Source organism: Passer domesticus, chromosome 9, assembly GCF_036417665.1.
Source record: "Passer domesticus isolate bPasDom1 chromosome 9, bPasDom1.hap1, whole genome shotgun sequence".
NCBI classification, from domain to species: Eukaryota; Metazoa; Chordata; class Aves; order Passeriformes; family Passeridae; genus Passer; species Passer domesticus.
In genome coordinates this window covers 1,685,253-1,712,763 of record NC_087482.1, presented here as the reverse complement: position 1 = coordinate 1,712,763, position 27,511 = coordinate 1,685,253, and the positions used below count along the sequence as shown (strand labels likewise).

Here is a 27,511-nt window from a genome sequence, read left to right as displayed (position 1 = left end):
TATTTATCCTTTTCCTATGAAATTTTGGTTAGAAAGAAGTTTTATTTTACACAGTTACATTTAGTAAAGACATTAAATAACAGATGCTTTTAAGATGCCAAATACTGGAACTGCAGCAAATTCCTCCCTGACTGACATTCATGAGTGCCTGCTCTCAGGGAGGAATCAGAAGGTCCTGTCCAGAGGGTGAGAGCAGATGTATGCCCTCTTCTCCAGGATCTGCTTTGCAGCTTTTTTAATGGAATCATCCAGGTTTTCATCAGCATCTGTGGAGAAAGAGAGAAAAGTCAACTAAGGGACCACAAAGAGCTGTTGTAAATTTCTTTCAAGAAGTGTTTTTGAACACAAATGCAAGAGTGTGAGGGCCAGGAAGAAACTGAACATTCTCTATTGAAAAAGATTGGTTATTACAGACTGAGCTTCAGAGACCCAATGCCCAGCTGGTCAGTACTTCCCAAAGAGTCCAAATCCCTCATTTCTATCAGCTACTTGTCAGAAGTATATACATGAAATGTAGATATTATATTCCTCAATAAGGAACTCTTGCAGTTGGCTTTAGCTATGAAGTGAAGACTCTTTTCAACAGGTTCCAGCTCTGCTGCTTGTTTCAATTAAAAGCGGAGCCAAACTCTTCTGTTGGTCACATCAAACTCACCTTTTTTTGATTACAGTCTGAAAGACAGAAGAGCGTAAGAACTATTTTATAGTACTTACATTTTTCTAATTGAGCCATGGCATAATTATTCTTGAAATAGGCTTCTGTGCAGAAGATATTTGTAAGAAGCACCTGGAAAAGGAGTAAAACTGAGTTTAAAAATAGTGAATGAATTTCATAACAAAAACCATGTAGTAAGAATACAGTAATTGAAACATCTCAAAGCTCTTTGATGATGGTGCCCTGAACCCCAGTCATGTGCAGTGCAGCCTCAGCTGTCCCTTTGAGGCCAGAGAACTGCCAAGGCTCAGGGCTGGGATGAGCCTTCGCCCAAAAGCTACTCCAAGACTGATTGGGAATCAATCCAGAGCAGGGCTCACACAAAGAGCAAAGTCTCAAGGCCAAAGCCAAACCTTCATCACGTTGGATTTGTTTTCACTCTGATCTGGAGCAAATTTTTCTTGTGCTGCAACACCACTGTTACCATGAAACTTTACATGAGCTACTAAATAAGCACTGTCCTGTCCTGACCTGAGCTGTGCTGCCCAAATACTGTTGTGCTTATGTGTTTTTATTAATGATTATATGGAAAGAGCTTGGGAAGAACTGCATGGTGTTAACAGATTTGAGAGAACGTGCAGAGTTGTGGTGAGGTTCTAAATGTCTGTGTATGTGTTAAAGAAGTATTTTAAACATGTTGAAAGTGTGCAGCTCAACAAGCAGAGCCCCTGAGAGGCTCCTGCACTCTGGCAGGTTTAGCCACGTTCTGCTGCACTTTTATGGGAGAGTTTGCTGTAATTCCCCAGAGATGCAGCCTGCCTGCTGCCAGGAGCACAGCCTGAGTGGGAATGGTTGGTGCTGAGGGACACTCACCTCGTGGTCATGGTTCCTGAGCCCGATGCTGATGGAGCGGCTGGCCCGGGAGATGGCTGCAGTCATTGCATACAAATTAATCACCACATCTGCCACTCTCTTCAGCACCAGCTGCTCATCCACTATTGTCTGGGAGAGAGAAAATCATTATCTGCTTGTGGTTTGCCAATTTAAAACTTTAACCAAATATCACTGTCCATACTTCATGTTTAGGTCCAGCTTTATTTCGCATAAACCGGTTCTAGCCTAGGTCAGAAATTATCATTGTTAGTTTTGGGTTTACTAAGCTGCACCTTTTAAATTCTACTTGTAAAATTGTAATATTGATGTGTGCCTTAAACCACTTTGTTAAATGCCTGTAGCAGCAGGATTTGTGCTTACACAAGAAGAAAACAACCAATTCACTGAGGGTGCTGGTACTTTGGTTTTGGTTCTAACAATGTAACTTGCCCATTACACTGAGTACCTAATGTCAGTGTGTTTTCTCACACCCAGTGAGAAGGTGTCATGTGAAGGAAGTGCTGGTCCTGCCACACTCAGTCCCCTGCAGGTTCCAGTGGGGCCCTGAGGATAAACTATTCAGTAACAAAGACAACAGACAAAATAAATAGTTACCTTGCCAAACCTACTTAGCAGGCCCCTGACTGTAGTTCCAAAATAATAAACGTTTTCTTCAAGTTTCTTGGCATTCTCCTATAAAACAAAACACAAAATAGAACAATTTGAGTAGTCTTATAACAGAAAAGCAACATACCCCCACCCCATTTAAAGAGGATACTGGATTTTCTCTTTTTTAACATTCATCCACCTTGCTGCTAAAAGCCAGACAGGCACATTTCTTTCTCTCAAAGATCCATTACAATTTTCTGGAGTTTACTCTCAGTAACTTTTAGTATAGGCTTATGATAACAAAAGTAACTAACAGAACGCCCCATGAAAAATATACCTTATCTTTTTCCTATTAACAGAACATTCATTTTTGGTCATAAAAACCTTTTCCTAAGTGATTAAGCAAGTATGTGTATGTGTAATTCACAGTCATTCTGACCTGAAACTCTGTTCCAATTAAACAGGAAAAACTCCTGTTTTGTAACTAACCTTATAACAAAGGGCAGCTATTAAAAACGCTTTCATATGGTGAAGGCTCAATTTATACAAATTATCCAAATGGATCTAAAACTGGATTTGGTATAAACACAGGCTTAGAGCAGCCTTCATCCTCCCTTGATACCTGGACAATAACTGTAACTTCTTACCCTGTCATGGTGCCAATATCTGCTTACCCTGGAAAATCTCACTGCCCCTAGGTATACATTTTGGTTTGCAAAAACAGGAGATGAAATTGTGGCAAGCAGCAAAGGGAACAAACACAAGAGCTCAGCAGAGAGGCCCTTACCTGGAGGCTGGGATGCACCACCCCACTGTCACCTACAAGCCCCAGATCCACCTTCCTGCCCAGGGTGTCCTGTAACCTGGTCAGGAACTCCCCCAGCGCCACTCCCACGTTTCCTTTCTTGATTGCTCTGAAATGTTGGGGAAAGAATGGCTGTTAAAAAAAATTCCAAGAGGTTCAGACACAACCAGTTGGAATTCCAAATACTTTAGCACCAAGTCCTGATCCACTGCTGTGAAGTCTGGAGAACAACTGTGGAGCCTTAAGAGTCATCAGCTGCTCTCCAAGACACCCACAAGGAATTCCAGAGACCAGTACTCAATATGCACAATGCAGCTGTTGTGTCAATACAACTTCATTCAGATACAAAATATTAATTACTGGTCTTGAAAGAAATAATTACAGCTTGTGTAAAAGTCCAAGATAAAATGCATTAAATGCTACAATTCCTAAATCTATGAACCATCCCATTAAAAACACAGAGTCCCTGTAACAGTGAACTTTTACAGACAATAAATAGAAATACTGCAGGTATTCCCTGCAGTTTGTCCTCTTATCTATAAAGTTATCTGATTCTGTTTAGTTTATTTAAAACTATTAAGAATAAATAAGAACATACTTAATTTTGTCAGTTAAGATCTTCCCTGCATGCTGCATCCCTGTCAGTGCAATGTACATTCTCAGGATTTCATTGGTGCCCTGGAAAAAGCAGAAGAGAAAGTGAGAAGGTGGGTAACCAGAGTTTACAATAGTGTTTTCCAAGCAGGTCTGTTGTGCCCCTGTGCTCTTCCCACTGCTCCAGTATCACATGATGACTCTCCCCACACATAAACTGCCGCCTTTTGCTTTATCTCAGTTTTAATTCTGATTTCATGGGGCATTGCAGAAGTTGAGCCCCTCATCATTAAACACACAAATATACCCCAATGTAAAAGAAAACAGACAAAATGCATTTTGATTAAAAATGCTCTGCACTGTTCCAGTGAAGGAACATTTGAACAGTTGTAGAACTGCTCAAAATGAGCTGAGTTAAAATCAAGTCTGACAGTGACTCTGATGTGCACATGATGGGTCACTGACAATCCAGCTTGGAAAGAGAACAAGCTTCAGAACCAACCTTTCTTTTAATTTAAATAGCCATCAATAAGTTAATTAAATGTCTAAGTTGATCTTTTATGAGTTTCTCTGCTTCTCTTGTGAGAAGCACACAAGAGGAAAGGTTACTGCTGTAACTCACACTGTGGTCAGTCTGTAAAAGCCATCATAGCTTATTTTATTATAGGGAACTACTATTGATATTCCAAAGAAAACAAGGTTAGTCCTGCAGTTTTACTGTTAGAGACTTTGCAGCTGAAGGAACAAGATCCTGGTCAATCAAACCTTCAGGTTTCTACTCCCCTTTATAGGAGGTGTGAACTGCAGTTTGCAGAAAAAGGGGATCCTGGTACTTGCCTCAAAGATGAGCAGGATCCTGGTGTCTCTGAGGTAGCGTTCATAAGGATAATCCTTCATGTAGCCAAGGCCTCCAAGGATCTGCAGAGCCTCACTCACACATGCCCAGGCACCTTCAGAGCTGAACACCTGCCATGGAACAGGGTTTGATCAGCAGAGAGTAGATAATAAATCAGCAATAAACACAGGATGCCCTGCTCTGGGGTTGTATCCACAGGACACTGCTGCAGCGTTTTCTGTGTGTTACACCGGTCCTGGAGCAGTATCCCTGTGGCTCAGGGGTTTGTCAAATTTAGTGATGCAATGCACAGGGCACTCTCCACATTCCAGGGACAGGGGCAGCCCCACACAGGGAGAGCAGCTGCAGCTGCTTGGCTGGAGCCCAGAGCAGGAGTTTTCTGCAGTGACCATGAGGGACACCCTGACAGCCACAGCCTGGATATTCCACAGGGTTTGTTGTGCCATCAGCTCCCTGGGAAAGCTGGCACAGCAGCAGCTTGGCCAGGATGGCAGCTGGAGTGTGACTGAGTGTCCCAGTGCTCATGTGAGGCCTCCTCAGACGCCAGCTCAGCGGCTGTGACATTCTCAACCTGTTCCCTGCTGGTTTTATTTTGCACGAGTCTGAGCTTGTGGGGTACAGACAGAACAGTATCTGTCATTCCACCTGGCTGCAGTGCTTCTCTCCTCTAAATGCAGCCCTGAGTTCTCAGCCCTCTGCAGGCTGAACACTGAGCCTTTTCCCAGCCCTGGTTACCTTGACCATGGCAGCCTCGACGGAGCAGTCAGGGAAGCCTGGCCTGTCCATCATCCCTGCAGTCAGGTAAGCCATGCTCTCCATCACGTAGGCTTTCACAGCCATCAAACAAAACTTCTCCTGCCACACAGCAACAGGAGGAATCGTACAGAAATTCAGATGCAAAAGTCCACAATCAACCCTCAAACTTAAAAAGACCTGCAGTTCTTATATGTTTTACATCATCAAATTAAGCAATCAATAAAAAGTACCACTTTGAAACAACAATAAATAAAAAATACTTTTATACATTTATCATTCTGGACATTTAAAAGATCAGTGTACAGAAGTCAGCACCAGGTTCACACAAATTTCTAGCAAATCCTTTAAACCAGTACAGCCAAAATACACCCAATGCAATCTATGTCCTGGCACTTCGCACAGAGATTTAGGTGTTTCATGTTTTGTTACCTGAATTAATCCAAACTGGCTGAGTTTCTTATTGAATTGTTTCCTGGTGCAAGCATACTCTGATGTCAGTTCTTCAAAGAAAGAAAAACAAGTCATTCTCAGAAGGGCTGTGACAGACCATTCCAGCAGCTGGTGTCCTTCCCTGGGCGGTGACATTCCAGTCTGTGCCCAGGAGCCCCCTGGCTGTTCCAGAAGCAGCACTTTGTGAAAATCACCCTCACACTGATGGTGTTGACCAAGTGTGGGACCAGCCTGTCAAAGGCTTTTGAACCAGAGGTATGAACCTGTACTCTTAAGAGAAGTGATCAGGTTTGGTGCTAATTGGTTAGAGAGACTTCTGTTACTGTTTTGGCTAATAATTGGCAGAAAGCAGTTTTAGCCCTAGTTACTGTGTGCAGCTTTGAGCCAGTTATTCAGGTGGGAGGTTCCAGGGGAGATTACACCTTCTAAAATCAATAGTACAGAGGTTTTTTTGTTGGGAATAACATTTTACCTCAGGGAAGTCCAACAGAGGCAATAACCTCCCACTCTATGAACTGAATCTACACTGTACAAAAGGAAAAAGACCTTTATTTCAAAACCTCTGCAAGCAGGCTTTTAATTTAATTTTTCAAAACCATATTTTCGTGTTTTAAAGATATCAAAGCCTGTTATGACAAGGTCAAGACTCCTGCTCCCACTCTGAATGTCTTGCATGATCTGCCTCAGGCAGAGCAGTTTCTGCTGGCACCCAGCCATGCAGAGCTCCCAATTCACCCACCTATCAACTTCTTAATCATTCCAGCAGATGCACTGCCCATGCTAAATCTTCCACTGTTGAGGATATTCATGGCAACCTGTGAAGAAACAGATGGGGTTTAGGCCACATTCTCCTTAGGTCACTGGTTCCTGCTTCTGTGTTCCCTGGATTTCACTCCTCACTGGGACACACTGCCAGTCCTGGAGAGTGCCCTCACATCAGCCACCACAGCTCTCAGCATCCCAAGGAAAATGCTTCAAAACTGGGCTTTTCCTGCCACCCATTACATCCAATTTTGTATCTGAAGTAGATGATCCGGTGACTTGGAAATAATCTCTAATTAGATGAAGGTAAAATGTAGATAAAAATGCATTTATCTGCAGCTGGTAAACAACATTCCAGCTGGACAGCACGGCTCCAGTTTATCAGATGAAGAAAACCACAGTATTTCTCCTTGCAGCTGACCTGTGATGGCTGCTCTCTGCCTCAGGTGGCTTTCAGCAACACATCACAGAAGGGATAAGAAAGGAGGTATAGAAATGAAATACAGACCAATAACGTAAAAAAAATAGATTTTGGAGTCTGGTGTCTGTAGTGTTGTTTCTCAACATGGGTGACTCATGTCAAAGCCTGTTAGGAAAGAAGTCACTGTCCTACATTTTAACTTGTCGGGAAGGCACCATAACAATCTTCTTTTAATCTCTACTACATTAAGGAAAATAATTTCTTTTAGCACTTAGGCCTGGACTTGCCTGCTACAGCAGGAGTAAGAAATGGAGAAGGAGTAAGAGCAGGTTAGCAACTCCCCAGGTCACACTCTCAGAGAAAGGTTACACAGCAAGGCCACCTGTGGTTTTCTCTCCTGGGGTCCTGCCAGCATTTCCCTGTGCAACAGGGCAGCCCTGGAGAAGCACCTGACAGCCAGGGCACCTTGGAGCTGGGCATGCCTCCAGCACTCCCTGTGACATCCACACAGCCTGTGCCAGGGTGTCTCCCTTCCCACATTCTGCTCTGGAACCAGCAGAGGACATGTCCTCCATTCAGGGCAGAAGGGCAGCTGAAGTCACTCCCTCTTCTGAGGGGACACCACAACAAACAACCAAAAGCCCAACAAGAAGAGAAGAAACATAGAAATCTGAGATGATGGCACACTGTGCACTGTCCAGTGACACCAATTTACAGATCAATGGGGGAATCTCTCTTCCTGTACCCTAGAGTGTGGCAGTGCTCACACCACCCACAAGGAAACTTCAGCACGGGGGGAAACAGCCTCCTTCAGACTTCTATAAATCACCAGTAGTTATTCTCCACTGCTTACCTTAAATCCCCCTCCAACTTCTCCAATTACATTCTCTATAGGCACTTTGGTGTTTTCAAAATGTACTTCACAGGCTGAAACACAGAATTAACACTTGATCAAATATGACACAGAAATACTTAAAAGACATTCAGGAACTTAAGTCACTATTTGTAGCAGGAAATGAAGTCTTCCTAATGCATTGTTTATGACAGAATTATACATGCTTCGCCAAAGAAGTGAGAATTTGGGAAAAGGCTGTAGTTGACATCAGTTATTGATGTAAAATATTTAAAATATTATGAATATACACTGTGTAAACAGAGAACTACAGTTTGGTCTTTATTTCTAGTTCTAAGGAACTGACTGAACAGTCACCAAGATGGTGAAAAGATGCAATCATTACAAAGCTTAGAAGAGCTGAAGAACGTGGACTTCTAGATTAAACCTATTGGCCACTGAGTCTCCTGAATGATTTCTTTCACTGCACAGTGAATGAACTCCACAAATTGGATTTCTTATTTCAGACCCTGCGTCAGGAAGGGCTCCTGGGAAAAGCCAGCTAAAGAAACATGAAACTTATACTGTAACATGGAATACGTATTGATTTGCCCCTGAATTCAGATGATCCAACCAAAATAAAACCTTAAACTATGAAAACAAGTTCTGCTAACAGTTTTAGGTGGCTCTTACTGTTGGAGCCTCGAATGCCCAGTTTATCCTCGGGTTTCCCATGGGTGACGCCCCCGAAGTCCCGCTCCACGATGAAAGCAGTGATTTTATCCTTCACCTGCCCGTCCTTGTCCACAATCTCTGTCCTGGCAAACACTGTGAAAATACTGGCCAGGCCACCATTGGAGATCCAGACCTGTTTTGAGAGAGGGAAGATGTGTAAGAAAGGTAAATGTGCTGATTTTGTGGGCACAGCCCTCCAGGGTTTTGTAACAGGCTGGGAAAAGAACAGAGTGCTGAAAAATTGCTGTTCCTTCCCTTCAGTTCTAATGAGGGTCTGCTCCCAGGGTGAGCACATTTCTGAGGAGAGCTGACCACATGTGCTCAGTTTAGAGCAACTTTAAAACCAGAATGTAGTATCAATATGCATTAAATTAAAATCCACAGTGCATTTCCACAAAAGCTGGTCCATCCTGCTGCTGCTGGCACCTGAGAGATACAGGGGCAATGCAGACTGGACAAACCCTGTGGCCAAAAATTAACTCTGATGAGAAATTCTCTGATCAGCCTCTCCCCCAGGGTGGGTCTCTTCACACCACAAATGGATCAACAACTACAGACCAAGTCTGCAACGCATCTAATACTGCTGAAACCAGGACATCTCTGATTTCTTCAAGACTGGCTTTTGTCACGGTTTCTTTTAACAGAAAGGTTCCAAGCAGACCTATTTCTAATTAAATATCAAGTTTTATTTTAAAATCTAGCCTGCAGAATGAAGAGATGTCAAATACAGGTTCAGGTTTCCTTTTACCTAAGCTGTCATGGAAGGGGCTGATTTACTAAGAAACCAACCCGCCCTGAAGCTGAACACACAAATGGCCAACAGAGAAAGAACCCAGGGTAGTTTTCCATTTTCCTTACCAGGAGTTTAATGCAGTAATTCTCTAACAATAATTTTCTATTCCCTTTGTGCCTAATCTTTTTGACAGGGTCATTCTCCTCTAGCTTGGAAACCTCCCAGTTCCAGACTGATGCAAAAGACAAGAACACTTCCTACATTTGTAAGAAACCCCTTTCCTGTTCCCAGTCTGTGAGTAGGTACCTTGGAGCCATTTAACAGGAAGTGTTTCCCATCTTCACTCAGGGTTGCCCTTGTCTGGATGGATGCAGCATCACTCCCACTAGAAAACAAACAAGTTACGAATGTTTAAAGAAGTAAACATGCTTTAAAAAAACAAAACTGCATATTCCCCCTCTTCCTATTCTGTAAAAAGGAGGGGGTCTCAAATAGCAGTATATAAATTTTAGCTTTTAACTAACAAGCAAGCTCACTAGATTGAACAGTTCTAAAAGTTACCTGAGGGGACATTTCTTCTCATTACCATGTTATCAGGATTATAACCTGACCAGAATGTGTAGAATGCCACAAAAGCAACATTTTGGAGCTACACTTTGAGCTATGTGAACACACAATGAGCCTCTCACTTAAGTGACAACAAAAATTCTTCCTTTTAGTTTTGGTAGCTCCTTCAAAACAGGCTTTTATATTTTGAATAAGAACTGAAAGCATCCCAGAACAGTCACAGCACATTATTTCTGACGTAGCACAAAGCATCCTTTCAAGTAAATGAATTCCTGGGATGAGAACAAGAATCAAGGATTTCATGGACACTGCCAAAAGCAGCATGCTGGGGAAAGAGTAATTGGAGTGTTCCTTGAAATACCAAAACTAAGCCACAGATGTATATACTGAAGCCATGGGCCCCAGATAAAGAAGCCTGAAGGTATGAAGCAATGCAGCTAAGGCAGTGAGCCCCTGTGGGGCTGTGGGGCAGCAGCACCTGCCGGGCTCGGTGAGGCAGAAGGCAGCAATGTGCTCCCCCGAGGCCAGGCGGGGCAGGTACTTGGCCTTCTGCTCCTCGGTGCCAGCAATGAGGATCCCCTGCAGAAACAAGCACAGGAAACTTTGCAGCATCACCCTGTGGGAAAAGAGAGGGAGCTGACAAGCTCCAGCATGTTCAGAAAGCTTCATCTGCAAGTTTTATGGCATAGCAAGAGACAGTTTAATCAACAAGACTGTATTATTTGTCAGTCATTAAAATATTTTTTCATTAGCATTCTCTGCTCAATTCCACAAGGAATCTTCTCTTGCTATAACAAACTGAGTGTGGTTTCAAGCTTCTTTCTGCCATCCACCCAGCACTAAAAAGGTAAATACCTATGGCTATATTCAAGTTCAAAACTGACACACTTTCTCTCAGATGAGTTATCTCCTCTAGGCCCCCCAACATGCAGCCCCAGCCAGCCAAAGTTCCTCTTTTCTGAATTCTTTCCTTCCTCATCACCTGAGCCCCCCTGATACTGCTTCAATTCTATTTATTCTAGGTACTTTAAACAAGTTTAGCCAATTTAAAAAAAAAAAACAACTTGGACTCATTCACCTAAGAACAATTATCCTAATAGTAACTTCCTTGTGTACTTCCTATGCAGCCTTTCTGTCTCACACTGAACCAGTGGCAGAGGCTGCTGCAGACACCAACAACCTGATTTATGCTTTGCCAGTAATTCTGATTTGCTCCCCCTAAGCCCCACATTTTTCACTTCACCTTTTCCATGCAATCTGTGCAGAAGCCCTGGCCCCAGAGCAGCAGCATTACCTTCAGCCCAATGGCCTGGTGAGCTGCCAGGGTCACTGCAATGGAGCCATCCAGGGAGCTGATTTCTCCCAGACGTGCATACATGGTGTTTGACAGGCCCAGCCCACCTGGAACAGGCACCAGGTTTTATTTCAGTACATTTTTTGTGCCACTTCCCCGCTCCCCCAAAAATCCATTTCAAGTACAGAAATACAGGAATGTAGCAGCTTTAACTGGAGAGGTACAAAAGCGGCACAAAATGCACCCCTAGATGTTCTTCTGTGGCATTTACTCACCATATTCCTCTGGAATCTGCATGCCAAAGAGACCCAGGTCCTTCAGTCCTTGTAAGGTTTCGGGTGGGATTTTTGCATCTTGATCGATTTTCTTCGAGTCCACTACAAATACAGAATTTTTTTCTCATTTGACACTGTGTTTCTCAGTGCCCAGAGCAGCTGGGAGGCTACAGGATTCCCCCACCAGGGCCACAGTCACTCATGACCCTTCTCATTCCCAGCTTCACAAGAATTTCTTCTTTCTAGCTGCAGCCTGACCATCCTGTTTGTCCTCACCACATATTCAGGAAAAAGACTTGCAAATGGGAAAAATACAGCATTTATTTCATTTTCTCAAACATTTCTACTGGTTCTGCATGCCAGCAGATTCCAAGACTGGAATAAGCAAAGTATTTTCAGGATTCTCTATCTGAACTAAGTCTAGGTCGTGAATACAAGAAAAAAAAAAGTACATAAATGAGGAAATTAGAAAATCTTGTTCTTAGGAGATTTTAGATTCTTGGGGGATTAAGAGAGCTGTTCTGTACCATGGCAGTGAAAACAAACAGGAATCATACTTTCTCCAGACTCCATAATTTGACCCTTTTATTCCTTCCCTAAACATCAGGCTGTTTACTCCATGAACCATGTTCCCCCCCACAGAGCAAAGAGTTAAAAAATGTAATTTGAATAAATCCTTTATTTACTGTCAGTGAGCAACACTACAATTTTACAGTTAAAATCACCTGGATCTTGCCAATTGTGATGTGTGACAATCACTGGCTTCTCCAAACTCCTACAGAGTTTGGAAAACCTCTGTCAATGGGAAGGCTGAGACAGTGCTGTTTAACTGCCCCAGAAATTGCTGTCTGTGCAAACCACTATTCTGCAATTGCTCTGGAATTGGCTTATCCAAGGCAGCACGAATGGAAGGACACCCTGCAATGCTCTCTGGAATGCAGATGGTAATAAGGCCTTTCCCAAATGGAATTATTACTCTAATACTGAAAAAACAGAAATGCTTTTGATTTTTCATAACTCCTCAACGAGCCAGCATTTCTGAGTATCTCTGCTGCATTTTGCCACGGTCAGTTTTAGCAGAGTAGGACAGCTATAAAGTTCTAGGAACTAGAACTAGGAAAAAAAAAATCACAATGTATGAAGTAGTTAGAAGCACAATTCAGCTGAGCTAAAACCAATTTCAAATCCTATCTTTATCCCAGAATCCTTTTACATCCTTGGTTTTTCCCCTGTTTTGGAGATTTAATTCTTCTGATCAGCACCCAAATACTTCCCAAAAAAGCCATAAATGGACATGCTACAGAATCAGCATCACTGTGTGAGCAGCAATAAATGCATAAACTAAATTAAATGTTTGAAACACCTTATGGAACTGCTATAGTGAAATAATTTTGTAATCACTAAATCACTTGCATGGATAAAAACACAATAATATACCTTCTTCATTGAAGAACTTTTCAACAGGTCCCACAAACTGGTTGATTTCTGCCAGTTCTTCATTGCTAATTTCTGGGTAAGGAAAAACTTCTTCCTAAAATAGGAGAATAGGAGAATTATTTAATAATTTTCAATACACGAACCATGCAGTTAAAATAAAAATCATGGGAGATATGCCTTGCAAAGACTCTAAAACACTGTGCAAATTAAGAATTGTGGAAAATGTCCCGAAACAGAAATAGGGCTCCACAGGACCCAACTTTATTTCACATCAAAACCAGACCAGAGGGTGTTAACTGAACAACAGAAACATGAGGGAGAAATCAAGAGATCTTTTAAGAACCATGAGGATGCAAAAGTTCTTCATCACCCATGAGTTTTAACCCTATTCAGGGACTGATAAAAATGAGTTTGATGTTTCCAAAGCTCAGCCCATGAGCACTGTCCCTTGCGAACACCCAGCACATTTCACCTGCTAATGCCTCGAGGACAAAGGTGAGTGAGCCCCACCACTCCTTATCATCCCCAGGGTGTTCTGGCCATGAACTGGAAGCAGCACAGCCTGACAGGTTGGAATTGGTAAAAAATACAAACAAGGAACACAAGGAGTGGGAGGCTACGTGAGAAGAACACTTCTGATTTTTACTGCCTTTCCCCTTTTAAACAGAAGAATTTATCTCTGTCCACACAAATTTGTTCATGGTACTCTGAGCAATATATCAGCATCAAAAATTCAGGACCTGTGAAATGTTAGAGGTTTTCAGAAAGCTGCTGTGTTGAAACTTGAGGGAAGAAACACCCGAGACACATCTGTAGAGGGGTTTAACACAGTGGAGCCTGAGTGCTGCCTGTTTTAACACCTTATCTGACAAGCTCTGTTGAAAGAGACTTTATTGCTCAACTCATTTCAGTGGATTTGAATTATTCCTTCTTTCCGTTTACTTCACCCTGCAATCTCTGATAAATGCACACTCTAAGCCCTGCAGTAACAAACTCTGCTTAATACAGCGTTCCATCTCAGATTTTAACTTCTTTGTCCAGTGGCATCTCAAGGCACCACAAGAACACCAATCTTTCCTACCAAAACTGTAGGCAGAGATTTACATGAAGCCTCCATCCTTGAAGAACAACCAGAGGACGAAGCGATCCAAGTTCAGCGGCATGCCCAGAGGGGGAGCACGGCGACAGGCAGCGCCCAGGGGACCCGCGGGGCTGGCAGGCACAGGGGCTCTCGGCGTTGTTTGGGTCACTCTGAGCCCCATCGCCTGTTCTGTGTGCAAAGGCTCCCTTCAGTTACCCGGCTGCAGCTGAGGGGCACACAGAGCCAGGGCAGGGAGCTCCGCAGGGCTGGACCCGGGGGCTGCGGGGCAGCCGGGCCGGGCCGGGCCCTGCCGAGGGCTCACAGCAACGCCCGCAGCCCGGGCTGGGATGAGCAGCTGGGAAAGGCCCTGGCGCTGCTGCGGACGAGCCCCCGGTGCGTGCCAGCCCCGCTGTCCGCCGGTGAAAGGGCAGCGACCCCCGGGCGCGGCCGGCCCCCACCGCCCCCCGCGGACCCACCTTGCGCAGCGTGCCGAGGAACAGCTCCTTGGCGAAGGCGCGGCGGGGCGCGGCCGTGCGCAGGCCGCGGGGCCGGCCCGGGGCTGGGGCTGGGGCTGGGGCCGGGGCCGGGGCCGGGCGGAGCGCAGGGCCCGCAGCAGCAGCAGCACCGCGCTCATGGCCGCGCTCGGCGCTCCGCTGACGGCACCGCCGAGCGCCCGGCCCCGCCGGGGCGGGGCACGGCCCGCAGCCCCACAGCCCCGCGGCCTCACCGCCTCACGGGGCGGCGCTTCGCTCGCAGGAGCCGCGGGGATGTGCTCCATCCGGGTGACCTGCGGCGGGCACGGCCCCACAGCCCCGCGGCGCTTCGCTCGCAGGGCCCGCAGTAACGCCGCTCACGGCTTCCTCACGGCTTCCTCACGGCTTCCTCACGGCTTCCCTGGTGCCCTCCCCTCCCCGGCCCGGCAGCTCTTGCCCGAGCCGCACGGTCCCGCCGAGAAGCAGCTCTTGGTGCAGCCTTTGAATCGCCCTCATGAAGCGAAAGCAGCGGCGCAGGCCAGCCCGCGAGCAGCACCGCAGGCAGGGATCGCTGCTTCCCCTCCTGGAGCTGCGGGACACGCTGGGCTGCAGCGTGGAAATCGCCCCCGAATCTCCCAAATCCAAGCCTGACTCCCCCTGCTCCGTGTGTCGGGAGCCGGGGCAGGATGGTGTGAGCAGCTCCAACCTCCCCTGAGCGGCCCCGCACTCCTGCAGCCCTTCCCGCACATAAACAAGTGTCAAAGACCTGTCTGCTCGCTGTGCCCTGCGAGAGCGCTGCCCTGCACCGAGCATCCCCCTCCTCCTTCACTTCCCCTGCCATCCCTCTGGCAGCGGGTTTTGTCTTTTTTTAAAAACCCAGGTGCCAAACCTGTGTGAAATTACTGATATTCACTGAAATCTGGCTGAGAAGCACTCAGTGCTCCCCTTCTGTACGGGAGGTCACGGTCAGTTTTGTGGCACCATCACCCCCCAGCCGCTGCCTCACCTGCAGGTGGCTGGGGCTGCTCACCGACACAGAAGGGCTGTTAAAGGCGTGTTGAGCTTCATTTACTCAAGGGTAGAATTAATTTGTTTGAACTATTTATTTCAGATAAAATAATCCCTTTAAAGGCTGCTGCTACTCTGTCATTTTAGGCATGTCCATGTCCACCTGCCTTCACTTTGCTTTGGTCTGTGTGGAACTGCAGAATGTGACAAAATGGCATTTGCAAAAAGAACAAGTAAACACAGGCTTAATGAACTCACTTATTTTGCTTCCTGTACTTATGACTCATAAAATGAAAATCCTTTAATGTTGTAACCCAAATAAATTGCCATGTTGGTTGCCTCCCGACTGTACTGCAAGTAGGGAACAAGAAGGGCTGAGAGTGAGGGATCAGGAAAAGGTAAGGATGTGCTCAGCTCTGATTAAGTAACATTATCCTGCTTCTTTTGCTTTTGAAGGGTGGAAAAGCAAGAGGTGATGTCTAATCCTCCCGGGCAGCAAACAATGGGTGGGGAACGCTGAGCTGGGTGCAGCACTTGGCAGTCTTTGGGGTGCAGTGATGAGGTGCCAGTGCTTGATGGTATGGATAGAAGGGGACACGCCTCAGCCTTGTGACACGTGGGGTTAATGGGGCAGAGCCACACCATGTCCCTCTGAGGGGACCTGGGTGGCACTGCCACAGCAGTGTCACATCCCAGCTCTGGGCAGGAGAGGTAAAAAATGATAAAAAAATTAGTTTTTTATCTTCCTGGGCAGGAGAGGTGCAGGTCCCACAACACCTGCCAGACTGAATATCAGGAATGAAAGGGTTAAACTGAGGCCACCCTCTCCTGAGACAAGTCAGGCAGGTTCTGGTGGTGTAGGGGTGATGTGGCAGCTTGAAAGAAAGGATAAACAGAGCGTGGTACAAACTGCTTGAAGAAAATGATCCAAAGAGTGAAAACAAGGCTGGGCAGTTGGGAAGCACAGGGAAAAGATGCCTCATCATGAAGTTCACAAGAACTGAGGCAGCAGCCAGCACACCCCACCCTGTGTGTTCACTCAGCAAGCATGAGGATGGCATTGTGGGGATATCCTGAATAAATAAACACCTGGGGTTTTCCAGTCACAGGGGGTGATATCACACCCACAGCACGAAACTGCAGGTGGACCATCACTGGCATGGGGAATGCTCTGTCCCTGCGCTGGCACCAGTGGTGCCACACCACAGATCTTCTCCCATCCAGTGCTGTGTGTAACCACAGCTGAAATCACACTGCTGGCAGCTGCAGTTCTCTGCAGAATCCCTCCACCCTGACCTGACACATCTTCAAACTGCCTTGCACAGAACTGCACCATCTACTAAAAAAAAAGTTAAAACAGTATTTTTCTCTTTTGCTTCAGCAATATGCCCAACCTTTTCCTTTCCCCACTTTTATTTATGACTCCTCTCTGCTGTCTCTGCCACTGAGATATTCATCCACGTGTTCCCATCATTTCAGGTTCCCTTCCTGGGCCATCCAATCCCTCAGCTGTTACAGCTCCTCATAACCCACATTTTGTGAACAACCACAACTCCCACAGTGATGTCCATTTCAGCCCATTCCACACAGAAGCGGAAAAATTTCTTCCTGAGAAGGAATTAATGCAAGAGAAGTGGAGATCAGTAAATGACTACAATAAAAATACCCTTCAGCTTTCCTTTTTATTCTTCCATATTTTTCCAGCAGCTGCTTAAAAACTGGTATTCAGCAATAAAATGACCTGATAACATTTAGGTCTTTGAGACATAGATATTTTATTTACTGAAAAAGTGTTACTAAACCACTTTACAAAAACATTCACCAGGCTTTGCAGCATTTCCAGGAAAATGCATACAATTCCTCCTCTCTTTATGCAATCATTGTTTGCTCCTGTTCAAGCTGACAGATGGTATGAAAGTTTTGCACTTGACATCCATAATTGTCTTTCCCACAGGCGTGTGCTCATCGATGATGTGCTCATTGCATCACCTCCTGACTTGGAACATTTTTTTAAAAAGCTGTTTCACATATGAAATCCTGGGAAAGGTGAGGGCAGGAACGGGTATTTCCACTTTTGCTCCTGGTTGTGGGCTGTGCAAGTGATGTGATGTGTTTGAAACCCAGATGTTAACATGGTCACTGTATAAATACATCAATAAATTCGTCCAGGCTCTTGTCCATTCACACTGACTGGACTGTGGCCATCTAAGAAACCACCTGAAAAATAAAGACACATTCTGTTAGTCAAAGGGACTCTCACAACGTCAGGTGGCACTTGCAGGGAAATTGTCCATCAGCTCTGCCATGTTAGATTAAAAGGAAGCACTAAATTGCCTCATGTTTTGAAGTATTTTATATTTTATTTCACGCTATAATTTTTTTTAACAGCCAAATAAGATTTAGTTTCTCAAGCAAGGGAAAATGTGCCGGAGAGTGTATTGAAATCAAGTTTCTGGCTCAGCGAGGGGAGGTGACCTGAGCTCAGTGCAGGAAAGAAGCTGTTGCTGTGGGACTGCACCCAAGGAGCTGTGGGCCAGCCTGGAGAGTGCTGCCTTTATGTCACACCCAGGGGACAGTGATGAGTGAGAGGCCAAGGCTGGCTATAAAAAGACCTTGCAGCAACTGGTTAAAGCACATCTTGGCACTATTAATGGATACAGAAGGGACATGGGTCAAGAAGCTCTTTGCCAAAATAACCTTCATTGCACTGTAATGTCAGAGACAAGGGAAGAGCTCCATGAACTCAAGAACATTTCATTAATAATTATTAGTACAATATTAATAAACTATTATTTACATTATTTATATCAAATAATTTAAGTATTTCTATTAAATAATTTATTTATATATTTATGTTAAATATTTCTATTATTAATTTAATTTATTATTTATTTATTAGTTCAATGAGGCATCTGTTTCTCCCTTTTCTCATCTGGGAAGAGAAACAGATGACCCAAAATGCCAGTGCTTTTTCACCAGCTTTTTTTCAAAGGCATTTCAAATTCCTGCAGTCAGAGGAATTGCTGAGGACATGTCCCCTGTGGTTCACTACTAATATATAGACAGGTTGGGTTTGTGGGTTTTTTTGTTTTTGTTTTTGTTTTTTTTTTTTTTTTTTTGTTGTTTTTGTTTTTTTTTGTGTTTTTTTTTCTTTGTTTTTTTTTTGTTTTGTTTTGTATGTTTTTTGTTGTTGTTGTTGTTATTGTTTGTTTGGGTTTTTTGTGGGTTTTTTTGCATGAAGCTATGCTGGCAGTCTGGAAATTTGTGAGGAGGGTAATGGAATATTGCAACAGCCCAGGAAACTGCATATTGTACTAGTAGAAAAAAAATAGGAAGAGCAGAAACAAAGTTTCCTCCTCCTTTAGGCACAAAATACACAAACAAAAGATTTTGAAAATGTACAGATTGGCATAGCAGAGGAGTTAGCACATAATCAAGGACATTTTTAAAACCTGCTGAAATGCCATGAAAATTCAGGGCTATAAACACGTGGGATGCTCCAAGTCTGAATTGGAATATTCAGCACATTCGTCACTGGGCTGGAAAATGTTGCTGCTCTTTCAATTTCAGGGGTTGAAGGACAACAGAAGCATCTCAAACTCTGCTGATTGCAGGGGTGTGTTTGGTTGGTTGGTTTTTTGGGGTTTGGTTGGGGTTTTTTTGGATGTTATTTTTAATTACAGCAGAGTCATTTTTTGGAGCCTGGTGTAAGGGCTGAGGCAGAATCAGAGACACGAGACTACCAGAAAGATGGCAAGGACAATATACAGGATGAATCATTAAATAAAAATGTTCTTCCTTGTTGGAGATGGGCATAAAGAAATATTAGCCAGCAAGTGAAGGAATATCAGCCAAGAGAACACGGGGAGCTGGTGGAGGGGGAAGATGCTCAGGGGGTGGGCACCTCCCTTCAGGGCCCCACACTCAGCTGAGCTCTGCTCCTATAAAAAATCACTACAAAGTCAGACTGGCAATGGTTAAATGAACTAATTTCCAGCCTTGGTTCACTCTGATCCCACTGCTGAGTCACAGAACTCCTGCACCGTCCCTGCTTCTCCCACTTCCCTGGACACTCACCCAGGGCCCATCTCCTCATCAGAAACCAGGCACTGTGCTGTGGCAGAGCTGAGAAACTGCAGAGAAAAGACATTTCCATCATGCCCTCCTAATATTTCATTTGCCTTGGAATGAATTTCCTCTGCTCATCTTGTTAAAGACAGATTATTTTTGCTTTGCTCATTACACAGACCTGTCTAAAGCACTGTGTCCAAGGATGAAAAATAAATGAAAGCTCCAGTGGTGCCGTTACCCAGCAGAGCTGATGGATTGCACTCTCCTGTGGCTGCTTTCAGCTGCTGTGTCTCGTGAACCATGCTGCTAATTTCACATCTCAGTTACTGCAAAAATGCTAAATAAAGGTTTTGTTGTTGTTTTTTTTTCCATTTTATCCCTAAAAATGTGTGATTATTCACATGGCAAAAATGATAAATCTAAAGATTTGAAAAAGTGAAGAAGTGATGGCTTCAAGTCAGCATCATGCACACACAACTTTCATTTAAGTCTTGCTTAGCTGAGGAAGTACTTCCAGCAGAAATATTAATTTAAGATTTTCCTAACTTTCATGACCAGCCTCATCCTGAAGTTGATTTACTTTTGCTGAGTAATACAGGATTTGTCTTTAATTCTTGAAATAATAGGAAACAGAAAGAAGGCTTACTTAAAAAAACTACACCTAAAATGAATTTTTTGTGTGGTTCAGATATTTCTATTAAATTGGTTGTGCTATGTTCCCTTCCAGGAATTTTACATCAACAAAATATGGCACCAAAATCACTAAGCAGGGTAAAAATCCAGAAAGATTCCTTTGGAAAAGGTGTATTTAATGCAGCTGTAACACAGGGTGGAGATGAATAAAACACTACACAACTATTAAAATAAATATATGCTAAAATACCATACCTGTTTTTATGAAACTCTGAATCAAAATCAATCATTAAGGCCAACTGGAAAAAAACAAAGTTAAATAGAATTCATTGATTGTTAAGTCAACAAAAATCTGAAGAAAGATACAGATAAAACATTTGAAGATCTTTATTTTGTTTTTCTGTCCTTTTAATCTTGCATTTCTTTATTTCAACCAAAAAAAAAAAAAAGGCAAAAATTCTTGGGAAAGAACCTGTTTTTAAAAAGTTGCTATCTAGAAGAGCTTGAGAAGTTGTTTAGTGCATGACGACTCATTCCCACAATCTGTGAGTGCACTGCCACGTGCAAACCTCTTGTCTTCTCAAAATCTGCTAAAGTTCTACAAATCCTAATTTCTAAACCAGGAATAGAAGCATCAGTGAAGAACAGCTCTGCAAATTCTTCTACTTCCACTAGAGGATGTTTCACTGGTCACCTTCAAAGGGCTCCCACAGCTCAGAGTGGCACAGAGGATGATGGTAAGTGGGTACTTACCTACCAAAAAAAAAATTGGTGAAGATGCGCATCCTGAAATTACAGCCCTCCAGAAAGAGGTCATAGTTGACTATTCCCACAAAATAATTCAAGAATGTCCTAAAATTTGTAGAAAACAGAAGCAAACATAGTGTTTAGTTTAACTGACAGCTGAGCATTAGCTTGGCCAGGCTTTCCAGAACACACTACAATCTCCTGGAAAGGCTGGAAATGCACCAAGTTCAGGGCACAATGGAATATCCACAGGTGATTGTCAAAATGTAACTGCAATTCAAACTCTGGGAAGGTCACGTGTGGCAAAGGATCCTTCAGGGCTGGAAACTGAGACACACAAACAGAGGACAAGGAGTAACTGGGCAGTACTTACTCGGTGCTGGGCTGAGGGGTCCGGGGCTCCCTGCCCGTGGCCACGAGGCACTGCCAGCTCCTGGGGGTTCCACGGAGCAGCCCAGGACTTGACCCTGGAAAGGACAAACGGGGCCCTGCCCAGGCAGGGCACAAGTGCCCTGGACAGGAGCTCCTGAGGCTGCCTGGGGTCAGCTGGGCACACAGCCCCTGGGACAGAAGGTCTCAAAGCTGCCAGCACTCTCCGGGGCTCGAGGGGTTTAGGAATTGTCCACCAGGACCTCTGCCGTGCTTCCCTGTCTGCACATCTGGGTGCTGGAGTCACTCTCTCCCTGGCTGCACATCTGGCTGTTGGATTCATTGCTCTTTAGTGACTCTAGAACTCAATTTATTTCAGCACTACCCCACCAAGCTGAGTGAGGACGGGTCACAGACTCCACTCACCACCTCCTCCACCTGATCCTCAGTTCCTGGCCCCTCTGAAGTGAGCAGCACAAATCCCACTGCCTCAGCAGGGCCAGGATACCATTGGAAGGAATTTCCTTCATTTCAAATATGAAGAGTTGAAGCTCTTGGATTGCATTAAATGAGAAACAAAGAGTTTTAAATGATTTATTTGATTTCTCCACATGATCACAGTTATAGTTTTACATCAATAGGGTCTGTTACTACTTACAAACAGAATGCATATTAAAATGAAAGCACTCCTTTCTTCCCCAGAGTTACAAAAGGGGTCTCGAGCCTCCCCAGAACAGAAGCTTCTTGTAAGCATAATGATTTTTGAAGTCTTTAAGAGTCTGCATTCAAGACCTAATTCTAACAGTTTAATACAACTCAAAGCTGATTTAAGTTCCTAGCAGGAGATAGGCAACCTCAAAGTGACTGCAGACTTATAGTAATGCTAATTTACACACTATGTACAATTTAGATAATTCTCTATTCCCCCTACTGGTCCCATTTTCACCACCCCCTTTTCTCTTTTCCAAATTGAATCTTGTTATTGGTTCCACTTTTCTTTGAAATATATACACGAGAATCCATTTTTCAGTCAAGAAGTGCGATGGTATTTTACAAGGGAACAGCAAAATGCATGCTTAACTGCAGAAAACACACAGCTTCATATGGAACAGCAAGTCAACATCTAGAGATTCAGTGTTTAAATATCTGCTGACTGTCTTTCAGCTCATTTTATCAAGAAACAAGAGGCTTCTGCTGCATGCAGTACATGATGGGAAAATCATTCTACACTGTATGTTAGACTCTTTTTTTTAGCAATACAAGGCGCACATTATATTAGGATGAACTTTGATTTTTTGTTTCTTTACATTGTTTTACATTTCATTCTTAACTTAAAAAAATAAAAACCCCAAATATATATTTGATTGTTGTCCCAGAAAAGATTTTTTTTGTTGTTGCCACACCTTCATTCTTTACATTTCCCTTTCATTTGTCCAAATCAGCATTACTGCTTTGCCACATCGTTTATGGGAAGAGAGAATCACGGTCAGTCTATGCAGTTCTGTACCAGTTTGTAATTGGCAATGGTATCTGATAAAAAACCCTCTCCATTCTACTCCTGTCTGCAGGCTGAAGAATTCATTTTAATTCATTTTCTTAACCCCAGGCAGTGTTAAGTGCTGGAATTCTCCTATTCTAGGCACGACCCACACTGTTCTAAGCAACTGTTGATCAAGGATGGAGTCAGAGAGGTTTTACTATGACCCTATACAAGCAGCAAAGGTCTGGAGACTTGTGCTGACACCAAGACACTTTTGTTTGGTTGGAGTACATAGAAACACATAGTCTAAGAAACAAAACAGAACAAAACTAGGAAAAAAAAAAAAGTAAAGTCCACTGTTTCTCCTCCTTGGCTTGAAAGAGCAAGAACAGAGTTTCCAAATCCCGTGCTCTCAGGTTACCAGTTTTGGTTTCTAACCAGCCTCCAAGTGATCTGTGATTTCACACTCCCTGCAGGCCCAGGGCAGGCACATTCTCCTCCCCAGTGTCCATGGAACCATGTGGAAATGTTTCTGTGCATGCACGTTTGTGACATCTCCTCAACACTTTGGTTCACAAATACATTGACTGCACATGGAAAATCAGTGGGCAGGCATTAAACTGTGGCTCACTGTTTAAGCACAGAATATATGTAACTCTAATTTAAATGAATGAAAGGGTTTTTTAAACACAAAGCAAATGCAGATCTGGGAGATTTAACACCTTCAGCGTTAATCAACACAGTGAGTCAGATTTTCCTCTCCACTGCTACTGCATATTCTGCCTTTATTCCATCTACAGAATTTTACTTCCATTATGCCTCTGCATCTGAAACAAGTACAGACTCCATCACCCAGTGAAGAGGAGCTTTCTTACCTCTGTTTTAATTAAAAGATGCAGTTTCTCAGAGATGTTTGCACCTAAATGGTTCTTCATCTTTTCTGGAACAACCTATAAATTACAGTTAGACTCTACTATTGGTACAGATGTATGAAGAAAAGTCTACATATTGAAACATGTTATCACTTGACTTCAACTAATATCAACAGTAACACTGATATATTTTGCAATTATACAATATGTAGAGTGTAGCCTCACACTAATAACATTAGATGACATGCAGACAGTTCTACTTTCCCTTACAAGAACAGTATATATTTTTTAAACTGCAAGGAACAGAGCCTCAGGGGACCCAGGTGAGCCCTCTTAAGGTAAGCCGCAGAATTTAGAATAGAATGAGTGACACAGAAAAAGAATAATAATCACTTGTTTTCTTTTCATGGAGATCATTCTGAGGAGAAGGAGCAGAAGGGGAAAACATATTGCACATGTGTGAAACAAACGTGGACTGCTGGAAACAAAAGGCTAAACTCTAGATTGCTGTATTTGCTCTCTGTGGAGGTGAACAAAGTGCTCAGTTTGCAGTTCTGCTGGTATTGTGGTATCCATGGTATGAAAGGGAAAAAATGACTGAACCTCTCCCATCCTCCCCACGCTAGAGATGCCATGAGCAAGCCAACAGGACAAGTCACTCTGTTGCTCCCATGTCCTCCCGATTTGGGACGCTTTTATTACTGTTTGTTTTCTGTTCCACAGAAACCCGACTGGTTGGAGCTGTGATTACTTTTACCCATCTCTCACTGGAACTTTTTGCTCATCCTCTTCAAGGTTTGCTTTTAGGCTGGTACAGTTTTGCAGTTGTGATTCCTTTGTCTCTACTGTTTAGGTGTTAAGTCCTTGCAGTGGCTCAAAGTGCTGAAACTACAAAGTAGGTGTCATGGATAGCTTTGTACAGGATTTCGGGATACAAATTGTAGAGAAATTTGCAAATTGTTTGGTTACAACACATAAGCAACAACAGCACAGCCTATTTTTATGTGATGTCTTGCAACTAACTGGACTATGGAAGTGAAGGTTTGAGCATAAACTCAGCCTGCTGAGTGCTGGGTGTTTCAAACTAACAAATGTGATGAGTAAAAATGGTAAAGCCACTTCATTGCTAGCACATGGCTACATGGAATTACAGATTTTGAAATTTTTTTAATATATATATATATATGTCGTGGTTTGGCCCGGAAATGTGTTTTTGGAAAAGTCTAAGTCGGGCCAATCAGTGGCCAAATTCAAAACTGGCATGTGATATGGCCACTGAGAATCTGGATACGCCTCTGAGAACACACGGGGGTTAAAAGCAGGAGATTCCCAGAGAACTTCCTCTTTGGGAATCCGGCGTTGGTGAGTAAGGTCCGACCTCTCCCCTGCCCAGCTGCGTCTGGGTGGGGCAGGGGGAGGCCATGACAGGGAGGAGGCTGGGAGCCCCAAAAGGTGCAGAGGTGGAGGAAAACATGCAGGGGTTGATGAGAATTGAGATGTCTGGGCAGCCCCCCCCCGGAGAGAGAGACAGAAATTGTGCTGGCAGTTCAGCCAGCCAGAAGCGGGGGATGCGTCGAGAGAAGGTGCCCGGCAGATGTGGGAGTCCTTGGGCAGGCAGAGTTGAAGATTTTAACCCCTTTGTAGACTAATAGAAACCTTACAAATACTGAATCCTCCTGAATCAAGATGAGGTGAGAGAGAGATGAGAGATGGGCAAGCGTGAGGAAAGCTGGAAGAGAGAAGAATCCTGAGTGAAAGAGATGATGGAGTGGCCTTGGGCTGGACTCTTTCTTGTATAGCCATGGACAGACCCGTGTTTTTTCCCTGTGACCCAGAGACTGTATTTAGGGGGAGGCAACACCCGGGAGTCAAGAGTGAAGCAGCGGCGTGAACAGAGACGGCTGAAGGGGGTGTGAGATGCCCTCTGTCTCCACGGAGAGGAAGATCTCTGTTCATGAGGCCCCTCGGCCCCAGGGGGTGAAATTTGGGGGGGACTGGTGTCCCAAGAGTTGAGAGACTGCTGCTTCTGGAAGTGGGTGGAGCATCTTTAAACGGGGAGCCCTAAAAGCAGTCCTGGCCCGTGTCCAGTGGTGAGAGCACTGGACATGGGGGGGAGAAGTCACGAGGGCCGATGTTCTTTGAGTGGGGCCATGGGTGACACGGAAGCACAGGAGGTTTCAATTGTGCTTCCGGAAAAAGCCCATGAGGCAAGGGGGGACTCCTCTCTCCCTGATGAATTTGAAGGTTGATAATTTGAGGGGTGGTGGATCTCTGGAGAAAAGGGAGGGGGAGGAGGAAGATATCTGGAAGGTGTTCATTCTTAGTTTAGTATGTGTTCCTTTCTAAATTTGTAATAAATAAAGTGTTATGTTTTTTTCCCCTCCATCCCCGAATGAGAGCCTGCTTTGTTCTGTTCCCGAGTCACATCTCACAGCCACCATTTTAAAAATATACCCTTCATGGGGGCCCTAGCATTGTGCCAAGGTCAAACTATGACAATATATAAAAAAACCCTATACTAAATTCTAAAGCAAACCTTCAAGTTTTAGAGCACTTCCACTGGAAACACTCTGGACTAGAATTCAGCTTCGCTGGAGGTAAAAATGAGCAATTATGGTAAACAGGAACCAAAGTAGCTGAGAAGGATGGAGGTTTGCCATTTTCATGTTTGAGATGAATGTTTTTGCAGTGTTTACATGCACCTGGCGGAACTCTTCCCATGTGCTCGTTCAATCCATATGCTTACAAAAGAAATGTGGATCATGTAAATTCACAGTTATCACAGCCTTTAAAGTGTCTAAAAACTTGTGTGACCAATGCTCGGAGGTGCCCCCTGGTAGGTGGGCACCCTCCATTGCTACGGAATAATTACTGCATCTTAACGAGTTTGCTTACCTGAAATAGCAGAGCAGCTCTAATACTGATTACGTATGATATCATCGTGTTAATAAAATAAGGATTTATACAAAGCAGTATTGGACTATAACATTTAAATGCTATGTTACTTGGCACATTTAGTAATGATTGCTTAGAAATCTTAACAAGTCCAGGGGACTTGTGATGAAAATACTGAAATGTTTGAAATTGGTTTCTAACGTTTAATGGTTTTGGTCTACTTTCATATGCTATTCATCTATTATACTGTCCTATCAAGTAAGTGGAATTCCTTGTAAAGTCTATATTGCTAGTTTTGTGGACTGAAAAAATTTCTTTCCAAGCACAAATGTTAACTATACAGTATATATATATATATATATATATATATATATATATATATATATATATTTATATTTATATTTATATTTATATTTATATGTATATATTTATATTATATAAAGTTTACTTACGTACTTTCATCAACCATATCAGGTCTACTTATTTTTTTTGCCCATTGAGAGTAAAAGAGCAAGAATGCAACACTTGGTTCTGTCTGACTTTTTTCCCTGTTTTTTTTTCCATAGGCTAGCTTTTCATTATGTGTGTAAAATTGTCCAGGGGTTTGGTGTAAAAGGTAGCTTTCCTCAGATTCAGCAAGCAGCACGTTGTCAAGGCAAGTTTGGAAATAAGAACTAACCAGATGGTGGTGAACATCTATCCAGTAGATAAGTAAAACCAGTATGGCCTGGGCTAACTGGAATTATTTTATTTAGTAACAGCAAGCCTTTAAGCTCATTAAATGGCCTGGGTAAAAACTGACGGTGTGATTTTGTTGCTTCCTCTAAGTGCCTTTGCAGCTGGGTTTGGAACTAGAGTCACGAGGAGGGTCTTTAGGCCTAGACTATGGTGCTGATGCTGCTGTGTTTGGGCTTGGTGCTGGCGGCGGCGGGCGGCGGGGGCGGCCCGTGGTGGTGCGGGCCGTGGTGCGGGCCGTGGTGCGGGGCGTGCGGCAGGTAGGGGCCGTGCCCGTGGCCGTGCCCGTGCTGGTGGTACTGGCGCGGGTGCGGGTGCGGGTGCGGGGGCGGGTGGTAGTGGTGGTGGTGGTGGTGGTAGGGTGGCGGGTTCTGGTGGCAGAACTGCGCGTGGTGCGGGTGCGGCGCGGCGGCCGCGCCCTCCGCGTGGTGCGGGGTCTGCGCGGCCGCGTGGCTCTGCGAGGGGGGCTTGCCCCTCTTGCTACTGAACAGGG

General features: G+C 44.1%; 1 protein-coding gene across 1 annotated transcript; it reads right to left on the bottom strand.

The window, feature by feature from the left end:
* Positions 1 to 22: 22 nt before the first annotated feature.
* Positions 23 to 12,744, bottom strand: LOC135307519 (complex I assembly factor ACAD9, mitochondrial-like). Its single transcript, XM_064431947.1, has 17 exons — positions 12,655 to 12,744; positions 11,218 to 11,319; positions 10,943 to 11,049; positions 10,127 to 10,227; positions 9,388 to 9,466; positions 8,307 to 8,481; positions 7,635 to 7,708; positions 6,338 to 6,413; positions 5,578 to 5,648; positions 5,128 to 5,247; positions 4,374 to 4,502; positions 3,541 to 3,620; positions 2,925 to 3,051; positions 2,144 to 2,221; positions 1,529 to 1,657; positions 715 to 787; positions 23 to 266 (listed from the first exon to the last, which is right to left on the bottom strand). The coding sequence occupies exons 2-17, from the start codon at positions 11,237 to 11,239 to the stop codon at positions 166 to 168; spliced, it is 1,542 nt and encodes a 513-aa protein (XP_064288017.1). The 5' UTR covers positions 11,240 to 11,319; positions 12,655 to 12,744; the 3' UTR covers positions 23 to 165.
* Positions 12,745 to 27,511: the final 14,767 nt, after the last annotated feature.